Raw genomic sequence first — 14431 nt, 5'->3', positions numbered from 1 at the left:
GCAATTATGGCCATGCTAAAAGCCTCCCATCTCCCCAAGGTTATAGGGATTGTCCAGCGCTGACTCCGTCAACGGACAATTTTGTCATCTGTAAGGGAAATAACTGAGCCAATGAGGTGGCTAGAGCTATTGGAGGCCTAGGTCTATCCTACCTACCATTGGACATCTTTGCATGACAGCCCACATCCCCACAACTACCCCCTGACACTCTCTACAAATTCTATCCTATCTACACCAGCCCTTTCATCGTAAGAGCCAAGCCTTGTCTCAGTTGTTAAGGCCCATCTGCAGCCCACCCCTGAGGACTTACATTTCTTAAGAGCTATCACTGCCTCTTGTAAAATCTGTTAAATATCAGAACCCAACTCCAGCTATCTCACACACACACACACACACACACACACACACACACACACACCCCTCTTTTTCCTACTCACCTGGACAGAGGCTCTCTCCCTGGAACTAACTGGCAACTTGACTTTACCCACATGCTCACTGTCAAATGTGTTACATACTTCCTGGTCCTGGTGGATACCTTCTCAGGATGGGTAGAGGGATCGCCCACTACCAACAAAAGGGCTCAGAAGTCTCTGACCTCCTCCTACCCCCAGGAGACCATTTCCAGCTTTGGAACCCCCAACTCCCTCCAGTTGGTCAATGGTCCTGAATTTACCTCCAGATTTCCCAAATCCTATGCAAAGCCCTCAGCATCCCTTGGCATTCCCATATCCCATAAAACCCCCAGTCCTCAGGAAGAGAGAATGCACTAACTGCTCCTTTAAAACCACCCTTGTCAAACTCTCACAGGAATTTCATCTTTATTGGGTAAAGCTCCTACCACTGGCCCTTCTCAGGCTACAGGAGTCTCTCCCCAAGTGACCTCTTTCCATCTCTCCCTATAAGCTCATGTATAGACAGCCAGTTCTGACCCCATCGCTCACCTAAACACCTCGCCTTTCCCTGATCACCAACTCACCCCCTTACTTTGTCTCCTCTCTCTTTTATGACCATATGCCAACTCCTGTTTGTCCCCAATCAATATTGGGGTCCTTCTCTCCCCTCCAAACCAATGCCGCTCTCCCTTTCTCCCTAAATTGTAGAGTTCCTTTAAGGTAATTCTTGTAATTACCATAAATTACATAGCTGCTAAGCTTAGACTTTCCCTCTTTAATTCACCTATCCCACCTCAAACCCTTTATTCCTCTGCCTCAAGATAATTTCAACCCCAACAGGACCCTGCTCCCTTAAGTGTCAGAGGACAGCAAGTAAACCACCTTATTCTACTTCCGGGAGAATGAGGCTTCACTCTAGCAGCCAAGCTTGACTTTCCTAAATTGGACGTAGACTTTTCCTCCTCTCCCTCCTCTCCACTCTGTCCAGGGTAACTCTTACATATGGAGATAAGAAACCCTCACTTCTACAATTCAGTCCTTCCAAATAAAGTTGGGAATTATTCCAAGCGGGCTGTCAGAAGCCAAGTAAAATTCCCCTCACCCCTATGTCCAACCTTCCTCCTTCATTTCATGACCTTTTCACCTACTTCCTCTATGCCAGACGGAAGGCCATTGTAAAGAGTAGCCAGGTATATATGGAGGCTGCCCTTACCAATCTTGCCAATACCAAGTGCAGCATGTGCACCTAACTCTGACTCCTACCTCTATCTATGAAATGGGGCTGTTCGCCTCTACCTCAGAGATCCATGGAATCCCAGGCGATAAGTGGGTGTGTTACCAGTAAACTCTACTGTTTCTTTAACTTCCCCATCACCAGGCGAGAAAAATACATTCTGGTTACTCAACCCTTGGAACTAGGAGAAACACTGGAGGTGAGTCAACATTCCTCCAAAGTTGTAACCTCTTAACATCCCTTCTCCTAAATAATACAAACCTGTCCTTTTGACTCCTGCTTCAGATTCTGACCTCAACAGACCTACCAGCTTCTTAATGTCACCCAACTTGGCCACCCTGGGGATTGCTGGCTGTGTGTTCCTCCTGGGACTAGCTCACAACTGCTTACTTAGAGCCTCTCCTGTAACCTCGTCAAACAATCTTATGTCGCCATTCACCAACTGCCCTGAGTCCAGTGTTGCCACAACTCCTTACCTTTTCCATTTTTCCTATCATCCTCTTTGGCATGGCAAACTGCTCTGAGGCACACAGAGCAGTAGGAGACTGTAGACTTGTGTAGGGGCATTAAATTTCTTAGATGGCAATCAACTCTAACGCTTGACACCTCACCTCAGCCCCAGTGCCCTACTACCCACAATGCTTTGATTCTTCACAGTATTCAGGTGTAAACATCACCTACCTGCCGGTTGGTTAGGAGTTTGCACACTAGTATTTCTCTTCCTCAAGTTGGGGATGACACATGAAGAAGAGCGTGTGCTGATTCTGGTTGTGGACTCAATGGCTGCCCAACATAATAAAAGGCCCATTCAAATCCTGACCCTGCTGGCAAGTATCTTCAGTTATGTTCCCAGTTCATCCAAGGCCTCCAACAACTGGCCCAAACCATACAAGGACAACTTGACTCCTGGGCAGCAATCGTGCTCCAAAATGGACAGGAAGTAGATCTTGTACAGCTGAAAAAGTGGCCTTTGCCTATACCTCCAAGAGGTATACTGCTTCTATGTCAGTCAATCCAGTATTGTAAAAAAAAAAAAAAAACCCAACAACTTCAAACAGACCTCTGAAAACCTCCAGCCCCTGGGCCTTTGAGGGCCCCATATGGAAGTGAACACTGCCCTTCCTGACTCTCCCCCTTCTTGTTTTCCTGCTTTTACTAACTGTACCCTCCTTTCTCAACCTTTACTTTCTCCAACGACAGATTCAAAATCTCAGTAATCCTTTACAGGAACGCCAACCCCTAACCAAAGAGCCAGAGATTTATGACTACTGAATGTGTCTTGATGGTGGGGATCAACAGTGCTCCAAAGATGTTGCCATTCCAGAAAACAGGAAGCAATCGAAAGAACACGGTGTCCCCATTTCTACCTCACCTGTCACCCCTTCCTATTTTCTCACCTTTTATAATAAATGAGAGAGAGGAATGTTAGAAAACCAAGAACTGTCTGCGTTCCAGAGCCAGGTCTTCGCTACCCCTGCATGCCTTCAGTAACTCCGGGCCGGCAGTCATGTCATCTCAACAGCCACCAAATGCAACTCATTCCTACAGTCATCATGGGTGGCACAGTCTCCCTGCACACATGCACTACACCCCTTCATAAAGCCTGTGTCTTCTCGACCTGCTCTCTTTCTCCTCCATCCTTGCTCAAAGACAATCTCTGTACCCCCCCAACTCCCGGTAAATCCCGAGTGAGGTTGTGACTTTATGGCACTCCTTGCCCCTGATCTGCCAAGGTACTCTTCCGCTGAGAAACCCCAACAACTGACACTTGGGAGACCTCAGGAGTATAGCGTGTGGCCATTGATGTAGCAAATGCTTTTCTTCTGTTAGCCGAGAAAACAAGAGCACGTATTGTTTTTTTTTTTTTTTTTTTTTTTTTTTTTTTTTTGGAGCTGGGGACCGAACCCAGGGCCTTGTGCTTCCTAGGTAAGCGCTCTACCACTGAGCTAAATCCCCAGCCCGTATTGTTAGAACTAAGTTCAGGGTCACAAACAAAGAAACCACCATGCCAACTGAAGTATCTGGACGAGGTAAACTTGACCCTTGATCAAGAGGATGTGCTCTGAAGAGCAATCATCCCAACGCAGGAAGTACATTTGGTTTTTATTTTAACTCAACTGTGTCTTTTCCCCCATTGACTGGGGTCTGACCTCACAATCTTATTAGGTTGGTTAGTCTGAAAAGAACAGTGCACAGGAAATGGAAAAAGGAGGAAGGGGGTCACTGCTTAAAGGAAAAAGGGTCACTGTTCCAGGCCATCGAATTCCTAGACTAGAGCATGGTGCCTTTGTGTAAACAAAGGTATTACTGGGTGGGGAGGACTGCAACATTTTCCTAAGTCTTGCAAAGAAGGGGAGATAAAAAGATTTGAATTCCTGATCCTAAACACAAGTTTACAGTATCTGATAGAGAAAGTCATAGTTTATATTTCATACACATTTTTATATCACTACTCCAAAGGTACAATCTAAATAAAAAATGTCTTATCAAAGCAAAGGGGCCACAGTAAGAAGGATGCAGGAAAACAAGACACAGGAAGTAGTCTTGTGGGGGCTGGGGATTTAGCTCAGTGGTAGAGCGCTTGCCTAGGAAGCGCAAGGCCCTGGGTTCGGTCCCCAGCTCCGGAAAAAAAAAAGAACAAAAAAAAAAAAAAAAAAAAAAAAAGAAAGTAGTCTTGTGGACACACTGAAATATAACAATCTCACCCTACCAAATGACAACAGAATTTACATGTTGACTTTTGTCGATCAGTTCACATACATTAGTACTAAGCCTAAGAGAATAAATACTTCTTTTAAAAAAAAAAAAGCAAGTTCACAGATGCTTTCTTCATTGGAATCCCTTGAGTATAATGGAATGTGTTACTGACCGTAAGTATTCAATATCATTCCCTAAGGAATGAGTACATTCTTCGGTTTTGAGCAAACGGGAGTAGACTATTAAAATGTGTCTCTTCTAGGGAGTCAGCCTGCATCAAGACAGAAGGTCAGCTCGGGTTCCCAGACAGAGTTAGGAACATGAACCATCAGTAATCATTTTATTGCCAATGGCTTATATAGTGCTTAGCACAAAGCAGGTATTTATAATCAATCATCGGTCAGTTACTTGGACCATATTTTCCCATATAATTACACAGTAAATTACATTCTCCATAGCCAAGACCTAAGTAAAGTTGTTCTCGGAGATCTTTCATTTGAGGGGATGAGGTGGGGCTGTGGAGGGGAGTCCACTTATAGCCTGTTAACGAGTATTGACCATGACATTTAATGCCAAGTAAAGACACTTCAGATGGCCGAACTGTGACAAAGACAGCTAAAACCTGATGTCCAGCAGAGTAAGAAGTATGTATGCAAACAAAGCTGGCCTCACTCTTGTACCCCTGCTTCCTGAGTGCTGTAATTGCAGTCCTGCATTACCAAAGTCTACATTCAACAAAACCAACAGCATTTTTTAAAAGTCTAATTTAGCGAAGACGCACCCAACCAACATTTTGCATTGCCAAAGGAAAACCCGTAGGTTAATTCTTTTTACAAGAGTACTCCATCTGGAACCTACCTACCTATAACACAGCATCCTGCGTTCCCACAGAGAGGAGCAGGTTGCCCAGAGGCTTCCTCTGGCCCAAAGGTCAGTGAAGTCATTCATTCCAAAAGCAGAAATCCCGGCCTGGGATTTCATCCTGCTTGCAGGATGTTTTGACAAGTTGTTTGTAAGGGAGGGTGAAACAGTGATACCCACCACCACCACCACCCCCGTCTCTAAACAAACAAACAAACAAATAAGCAAGCTCGTGCTATTTCACACTCTTATTCCCAGCTCTCAGGGAGCAGAGGCAGGAGGATACTTGGGAGTTCCGGACCAGACAGTGCTATACAGACCCTATCTTTAAATTAATTAAAATTAAGCTTAAAAAAGAAAAAAAAAAAAGAGGGACTTTGGGAACTTGGGGAAGACAATTAACGGGAATGAAGTTAGAGCAACCGGGCAGGTAGGTAGGTCAAGAGGCTCCACAGGAAAGGTACCTCGGAGCCCACCCCACGAGACCACACCCACTTCTGGGAAACTCCCATTGCTCCCGTGGGCGGGGCAGAGGGAGGGGCTGGCGACAGCGCGCGAGAGCTCGACTGCAGCTCTCGCGATATTTCTAGCCGAGGTTCCACGCGGAGTCTGGGGGCTTAAAACAAGGACTGGGAGGGCCAGCCTGCGGGAGGGAGACGTTTTTTAGCCTGTCCTACGGAAGCCTGCGAGGGAGGGTGGTATCCACTCCCCCAATCCAGTGTCCTGATGCCCAGCGCCAACGCCAGCCGTAAGGGTCAGGAGAAGCCGCGGGAGATCGTGGACGCGGCGGAAGTGGGTTTCCTCCTTCCCCGGGTCGGGGAGCGCGCTGAGGGAGGGAGTGGGGCGATCGGGGCGCTGCTTCGGGAGCTCCTGTCGGCACTTTGCGCAGGCCACGGCGTGAGGTGTCGCCGCAAGCCAATACTCCCAAGGATCTCAGGGCCATGTGTGGGCGCGCGGCCCGAACTACTTGGGACTGCTACTCTTGGAACCGTGGCCTAGAAGAAACGCGCTCCCGGGAGGGTAGAGGGATCGGGGAAACGTGTGGCGCTCACTGACCCGGAAGTAGCTGCAGCTAGGGTCACACGAGCCTTTCTAGGTTAGCACGTCTTGCACGTAACACACCACCCCAGTCCCCGGAAATTTTTGATAAAGCACTACTAGTCGATATCCTCTTAACCCTCATAATGTTCTGGCAAGTAATGACAACCCTTTGCAACACTGGCTGCCCGTGTATTTAATGACTTTTCCTTGTGACAGCTGCGAACACGTGTTATCTCGGTTTCCTTTCTCAGTGACCCTGTGGGGTAGGTAATGTAGTTCCCAGAGATAACCCTCAGTGATCCCTTTAGCACTTTCCAGAAGTCAAAGTTTGAAATCCTCCAAATTAGGTAGTAATACTTAGGCCTTATTCTGTGCCTGGCCCCTAAGTTTTTGATGGAAGAACTCAGCATTTGGTAACTGTAGCATAACTCAGAATAATAAGTTAATATTTAGTTCTGCCGAAGTGTGAATTACTAAATAGAAACGGTAACACTTTTTTCTTTTTTTCCCCCTTTTGGTTCACACCTATTTGTGGCACATGTCACTATGTGACTGTCTTTCTACTGTGGCCCCTTTACTCTATGCAAAAGTATTTTATTAATATTCAGAAGTGATTGCTTGGTAAAAGCCCCGTAACATGTTTTATTTCGGCGTGCTTGAAAAAGTTTCTCGTATTGAAGAGAGAATTTCGATAAGAGAATGTAGAAGGACAGAAACTGTTCCATACGTCTTTCAAAACTACCTTGCAAAAACCTAAGAAATTATTTTTGTGTGTTGGTATGTCTAGTCGTATAAATTATCAACACATCTTTGTAAGTAGAATAGGTATAAGGTACAGTATACGGTAGACATAATAGAGTTCTGTAAATACATGGAAGGGACTTAAGATCACTGTCGAGGTAAAGAAAGATAAAATGAAAGACTGCCTAACTAATAAGTGTAGTTCATAGCCTGCACTTCAGCTGCCGTTCCTAACTTACTACGTGAAATTTGATAATATTGCCATTCTCTAACTCATGTAATCTGTTATTATGAGGCTGGGTTCTAGAAATAGGAAGCAGGTGAATTTTCTGATCATGTTTTACAAAAGGAAAGTTGTAGTCAGCGTGTATCAAGCAGCTCCAATTTCTAAGAACTGAACATCTGGTGCTCAGAAACCTTACCCAAAGCATTGGTTCTCTTTGAACATCTCTTCCTGTAATAGGAAGTTAATAAAACTGTAGGACTTCATCTTACTCCCTTCACTGGGGAAATTTATATCTTCTTTGAAGTAGATTAATCTCCCTTTGGAATAAGGTAGTTAAGATGCATTTTATGCATGTGTAAATTATACCTGGGAGTACTATTATGCATGATACATCTATGCATATATGTATATATAATAAATATATAACCATAAACTGGGTGCTTTTCTGTTTGCAGTAAGCGCATACATAAGTGAATACATTTACATATTTTAAAATGGCTGAGTTTAATATATTTTTGGAAATTAATACAAATTTGTAGTTCTAGGTGCTTTTATTTATGTATTTAAATTAAAAGTCATATTACAAAAAAATCTTTTTTTTTCTAGGATTATGCTAAAGAGAGATATGGGGTATCCTCTATGATACAATCACAAGAAAAACCAGGTTAGTATTTTCTTTTTAATTCTAGGACAACATGAAGTTTAAAATAGGATTGACTAAAAGTATAACTACAAAGGAATAACTTTGAAAAGTTTAAATGTCATTCATTGATGACATTTAAAAGTTTAAATGACATTCATTCTTTACACTCTGAAAACATTTTTAGCCAGCGGGTCTTAATCTGGAAAAGAATTTTTCTTTTTGGAGACACAGTCTTGTAAATTATAATTACCCAGGTTGGTCCTAAACTCTCTGTGGCTGAGAATGACCTATAGTTTCTGAACTTGCCCTGTATACCTCTGAGTGCTAATTTAACCAGCATGCCCCACCACTCCAACCAGATCTACTTTTTAAATTTATGGTTTGTTTGTTGAAATAGGGTCTCTGTAGCCCTGGCTGTCCTGGAATTTGCTTTGTAGACCAAGCTGGTCTCAAACTCAAAGATATCCACCTGTCTCTGCCTCTTGAGTGCTGGGATTAAAGTCAAGTGCCACTACTTCTCTGCCATATCTCTCTTTTACACCCTTAGGCTGCTCTGTCTTCTCTCCTGCACAGTGTGTGCGTCCGGATTTGCACAGTGGACGCAGCAGAAGTCCGCTTAGTACATAGTCTACTGACAGTATTCCTCTTTCGTTTCCTTTGCCTTTGGCCTTGAGAACCACATTTCGCTACAGTAGCATCTTTGCCTTATGAGACTAACTAGTGTATTTAGATAAAGTAGAGGCCTGGGAAAGGGTCATAATTCCCAAAGCTGTCTTAACCAACAGGTTGAGAGCCTGCTGGATTAGAGACTAGAGAGGCTATACCATCTCAGCCTGAGGTAGGAAATTTCAAGAGGCTTTCCCCAGCATTTATATATTAGTTTTAGTAAATGCTTCACTGGGTTACTAGTTCCAAGGAATGAGATACCACGATTATCCGGGCCTGTCAGAGATCCTTGTAGCTTGCCTATTTACATCTGGTGGCTGTTTTTACAGCATGGACACAAATCATCCTGTTAGCTTTGGCCCAGGCAGGTGAGGTACCTGTATTTGGCCATTTAAAATGTTCATCAAATTTGCAGTGTGAAATGTTTATGACCACAGTATAGACTAAATTAGAGAAAGAATACTTGGGAGCCTTTCATTGTAGTCTTAGGCAAGAAGATAGTAGAAAATTATAATTAGGGAGTGCAGTTCATAAAGGAGGCATATTGTGATAACAAGTTTTTAAACTAGCTACCAGACCATTATCACTGTAAATCTGAACTTTAAAATTGCTTTGCTGTGTGTTACAGATAGAGTGTTGGTTCGAGTTAAGGATCTGACAGTACAAAAAGCTGATGAGGTTGTTTGGGTCCGTGCAAGAGTTCATACAAGCAGAGCAAAAGGTAAGTTTGGCTTAACGGTTACAGCTCTTTGGATGCGTATACAGTTTGCTTTAAATCTTCATGGGTGTAAGTGTTTTCCTGGTGTGTCTTCATACAGGTGTGTGTATGCATGGTGCAGCGCCTGCAGAGTCCAGGAGAGGGCTGTGGCTCGAAGCCCTGGGCTTAAAGGTCAAGGCACTGTGAGCTGCCTAACCGAATTTGGGTTTGGGGAATGGAGCATGGGTCCTGAGTAAAAGCAGTGCATTTTCCTAACTTCTGTCTCTCTATCCCCACATCCTATATTTATAGTTGTAATTATTTAGATAAGAGAATATCAAAAGAAACATCAGGAGAAACATCATTTGTATCTTCCCGCTTTTCTAATTTAATCATGCCTATACATACATGAAGAGGACAGAACAGACTTTTCTAATTCACTTCTATGTAGTTTTTGTGTATGAGTGTGCTCTATTTCCATGTATATCTGAATTACAGAATAGGACATTAGATCCTAGATGGTTGGGAGCCTCCATGTGGTTATTGGGAATTGAACTCAGCACCTCTGGAAGAGCAGCTAGTGCTCTTAACTACTGTGCCATCTCTCCAGCCCCAAGCTAAGTCATTTTTGTCTCTTCAGAAGAACTTATTTAGTGCGTTTTTTAAAGCATTTTATTACAGATGAATATATGCATATAATTTTTAAAATTCTGCCATTTTATACTCATGCTTTCCAATACCATTAATTATTATTAAGAGTTTGTCTATTCTAATATCAAATTCTTAAGCAAATGAATACTGTTGTCAGACTTTGAGTAGTGTAGTGATAGTTTTAAATTGGTGACAGTTTGAACCAAGCAACAGATAATCATATGTAGTTGACTGCCTCTCTCTCTCAGTTGACTGGGAACCTGACGCTTGCTTTTTCTCTTTTTTAACTATTAAAGATTTTCTTTATGGTATGTATTCTTGTGGATATGTGCATATGAGCACTGGAACCTAGGTGTGAGCCATTGTCTTTAGCTCAGGCACTTTTTGTTGTTTGGTTTGTTTGTTTGTTTGTTTTTGGAGACAGGGTCTTTCTGTGTAGTCCTGGCTGTTGGAAACTCTATGTAGATCAGACTGGTCTTGAACTCACAGAAATCAACCTGCCTTTGCTAGGATTAAAGATGTGTACCACTATGCTTCGATCCTTTTCTTTTAAGATTGTTTTATTTATTGAGTGTCTGACATGGGTGGTAGAAGCTGAACTCCATTCTTCTGAGAGAACAAGTGCTCTGAGCCTGCTGAGCCGTCTGTCCAGCCTCATACTTTATTCAAATAAAGGAAGAAGAGTGAATCCATGTGACCAAGGCTTCCCTTAAGACCTGTTATTCCCCTCCCCTCTTTAAAAAGAAATCTCATCCATGACTCTTCGGTTTTGTTTTCTTTTGTTTGCTTAGTTGTTTGTTTTGGTTTTTGTGGTATAAGTTTATATTATTTTTTTTTCTTTTTTTCGGAGCTGGGGACCGAACCCAGGACCTTGCGCTTGCTAGGCAAGCACTCTACCACTGAGCTAAATCCCCAACCCCAGTTTATATTATTTTTAATTATCTGGTTTTGGGTAAAGGTACTCTTTGAGCCCAGAGGCATAAGACTCCTAGCACCTGATTACACATAGTTGTGAATTATCCAATATGGGTGCTGGGAGTAGAGCTCTCTTAATATATATACTCTTAACCACTGAGCATTTCTCTATCTTCTCTATTCAGCTTTTAAATTCATCAGTGAAGCTGAGATCTATGGTCCCAGTAAAATAGAAATTCCAGCCTGGGTAGACTTCCTTGAGGGAAAAAAAGTTTAAAATGACATTTTGAAGTTGTTTTAGGATAAACCTGATTTTTTTGTTTATTTTATACTGTATAACAGCATTTATATCATTTACAACATTTTGTTTTAACTTTTATTTTATTGGCATTGGTGCAAGGGTATCAAATACCTTACAAACTATATTACAGACGGTTGTGAGCTGGATATTCAACCCAGATCCTTTGGAAGAACAGGAAGTGCTCCTCAACACTGAGCCATCGCTCCAGCGACAGCCATGGTGCTTTGTCCTAGAAATAGAAAACTGCCTAAGACAGTTTGAGGGAGGCATCCTGTGCCTGACACTTAGATTTCTCTTAAATAATCAGTGTCTTTTGGGTGCACTATTTTCACTCTCTCTAGGCTATTTCTGGCCAAGTCCCTTTCACTTAAAATATTTTTTAATGGATTTTTTTTTTAATTTACATTGGGGAATTGAGTGCATTGATGTTAAGAGATATTAAGGAACAGTGATTGTTGTTTCCTATTATTTTTGTTGTTTGAGGTCGAATTATGTTTGTGTGGCTCTCTTCTTTTGGGTTGGTTGCAAAGAAATTACTTTCTTGCTTTTTCTAGGGTATAGTTTCCCTCCTTGTGTTGGAGTTTTCCATCTATTATCCTTTGTAGGGCTGGATTAGTGGAAAGATATTGTGTAAATGTGTTTTGTCTTGGAATATCAGAAAATTGGACATAGTACTACCTGAGGACCCAGCTATACCACTCCTGGGCATATAACCAAAAGATGCTCCAACATACAACAAAGACACATGCTCCACTATGTTCATAGCAGCCTTATTTATAATAGCCAGAAGCTGGAAAGAACCCAGATGCCCTTCAACAGAGGAATGGATACAGAAAATGTGGTATATCTACACAATGGAATATTACTCAGCTATCAAAAACAATGACTTTATGAAATTCATAGGCAAATGGATGGAACTGGAAAATATCCTGAGTGAGGTACCCCAATCACAGAAAAACACACACAGTATGCACTCACTGATAAGTGGATATTAGCCCAAAAGCTCAAACCACACAAGATAACAATTCACAGACCATATGAAGCTCAAAAAGAGAATGACCAAAGTGTGGATGCTTCAGTCCTTCTTAAAGGGGAAAACAAAAATATTCATAGGAGAGGATATGGAGACAACATTTGGAGCATAGACTGAGGGAATGGCCATTCAGAGACTGCCCTACCTGGGGATCCACCCTATATACATACAGCCACCAAACCCAGACAATATTGCTGATGCCAAAAAGTGCATGCTTACAAGAGCCTGATATAGTTGTCTCCTGAGAGGCTGTACCAGAGCATGACAAATACAGAGGCGATTGCTAGTAGCCAACCATTGAACTGAAAACAGGGTCCCCATTGGAGGAGTTAGAGAAAGGATTGAAGGAGCTAAAGGGACTTACAACGCCATAAGAATAATAATACCAACCAACCAGAGCTCCCAGGGACTAAACCACCATCCAGAGAGTACACATGGACTCCATGGCTCCAGCTGCATATGTAGCAGAGGATGGCTTTGTTGGGCACCATTGGGAAGAGAAGCCTTTGGTCCTGCCAAGGCTGGACCCCTCAGTGTAAAGGAATGTCAGGGTGAGGAGGCGGAGGGAAACACCCTCATAGAAGAAGGAGCAGATGGGATAGGGTGTTTATGGGTGGGAAACTGGGAAAGGGAAAAACATTTGAAATGTAAAATGGAATATCCTGGTTTCTCCATCTATGTTAATTGAGAGTTTTGCTGGATATAGTTGCCTGGGATGGCATTTGTGTTCTCTTAGGGTCTGAATGACATCTGTCCAATATCTTTGGCTTTCACAGTCTGTGGTGAGAAGTCCAGTGTAATTCTTATAGGTCTGCCTTTATGTGTTACTTAACCTTTTTTCCCTTACTGCTTTTAATGTTCTTTCTTTGTTTTGTGCGTTTGGTGTTTTGACTATTATGTGACGGGAAGAATTTCTTTTTGGTCCTATCTATTTGGAGTTCTGTAGACTTCTTGTATGCCTATGGGTATCTCTTTCTTTAGGTTCTATGGTATCTTCTGCCCCTGAGATTCTCTCTTCTCTCTGTTGGTGATGCTTGCATCTATGACTCCTGATCTCTCCCCTAGGTTTTCACTCTCCAGGGTTGTCGTCTCCCTTTGTGATTTCTTTATTGTTTCTATTCCCATATTTAGATCCTGGATGGTTTTGTTCAATTCCTTCACCTGTTCGTTGTGTTTTCCTGTAATTCTTTAAGGGATTTTTGTGTTTCTTCTTTAACTTGTTTACCTGTGTTCTCCGGTATTTCTTTTTTTTTTTTTTTAAAGATTTATTTATTTATTGTATATGAGTACACTGTAGCTGTTCAGACACACCAGAAGAGGGCATCAGATCTCATCACAGATGGTTGTGAGCCACCATGTGGTTGCTGGGATTTGAACTCAGGACCTCTGGAAGAGCAGTCAGTGCTCTTAACCACTGAGCCATCTCTCCAGCCCCCTCTCCGGTATTTTTTTTTTTTTTTTTTTTTCCGGGGCTGGGGATTGAACCCAGGACCTTGCGCTTCCTAGGCAAGCGCTCTACCACTGAGCCAAATCCCCAACCCTCCGGTATTTCTTTAAGGGAGTTATATATGTCCTTCTTAAAGTCCTCTATCATCATCATAAGATGTGATTTTAAATCCAAATTTTGCTTTTCTGGTGTGTTTGGATATCCAGTATTTGCTTTGGTGGGAGAACTGGGCTCTGATGATGCCAAGTAGTCTTGGTTTCTGTTGCTTAGGTTCCTACGCTTGCCTATCACTGTCTGGTTATCTCTGGTGTTAGGTAGTCTTGCTGTCTCTAACAGTGGCTTGACCTTCCTGTAAGCCTGTGTGTCAGTACTCCTGAAGACCTGGCTTTCTCTCAGTGGGATCTGGGTACAGAGAGCTGTGGGACTGGGTCAGCTCTGGGGGCAGACAGAAACTGTAAGGGTCCTGTCCCAGACTGCTCCTGGGTTCATGTGTCTTGAAGGCTGTAGGCAGGTCCCTCTGAGCAGAAGTGGTGGTCCTACCTCTGTTCTCAAGGTGTGTCAGCACTCCTGGCAACTGACTTTAGCTGTGGGAGTAGGCAGAGACCAGAAGGACCCTCTCCCTGACTTCTCCTAGGTGTCTGTGTCCAGGAGGCTCTAAGCGGGTTTCTCTTGGGCCAGGGATATGAGCAGAAGTGCCAGTCTCCCCTGAACTCTCAGGATTGTCTGCACTTCTGTGAGTCCAGCTCTCTTCCCCGTGGGATTTGGGTACAGAGAGCTGTGGGACCAGGTCAGTTCCGGGCATAAGCGGAAACCAGAAGGTAGAGTATTTTTTTTTTAGAGATTTATGTCTCTGTGTTTGTGTGTGTTTCTCTTCACTCCTGAGAGG

General features: G+C 43.0%; 1 protein-coding gene across 1 annotated transcript in view; it reads left to right on the top strand.

Moving 5' to 3' along the window:
• Nucleotides 1–5785: 5785 nt before the first annotated feature.
• Nucleotides 5786–14431, top strand: part of Dars1 (aspartyl-tRNA synthetase 1) — a 55299-nt gene continuing 46653 nt past the window's right edge. The window contains 3 exon segments of the mRNA NM_053799.3: nucleotides 5786–5976; nucleotides 7799–7856; nucleotides 9130–9222. Coding sequence (NP_446251.1) covers nucleotides 5911–5976; nucleotides 7799–7856; nucleotides 9130–9222 — 217 coding nt within the window. The 5' untranslated portion in view covers nucleotides 5786–5910.

This window comes from Rattus norvegicus, chromosome 13 (genome assembly GCF_021556685.1).
Source record: "Rattus norvegicus strain SHRSP/BbbUtx chromosome 13, alternate assembly SHRSP_T2T, whole genome shotgun sequence".
NCBI classification, from domain to species: Eukaryota; Metazoa; Chordata; class Mammalia; order Rodentia; family Muridae; genus Rattus; species Rattus norvegicus.
The sequence above is the reverse complement of the archived record's forward strand: the minus strand, read 5'-3'. Positions and strand labels throughout refer to the sequence as shown.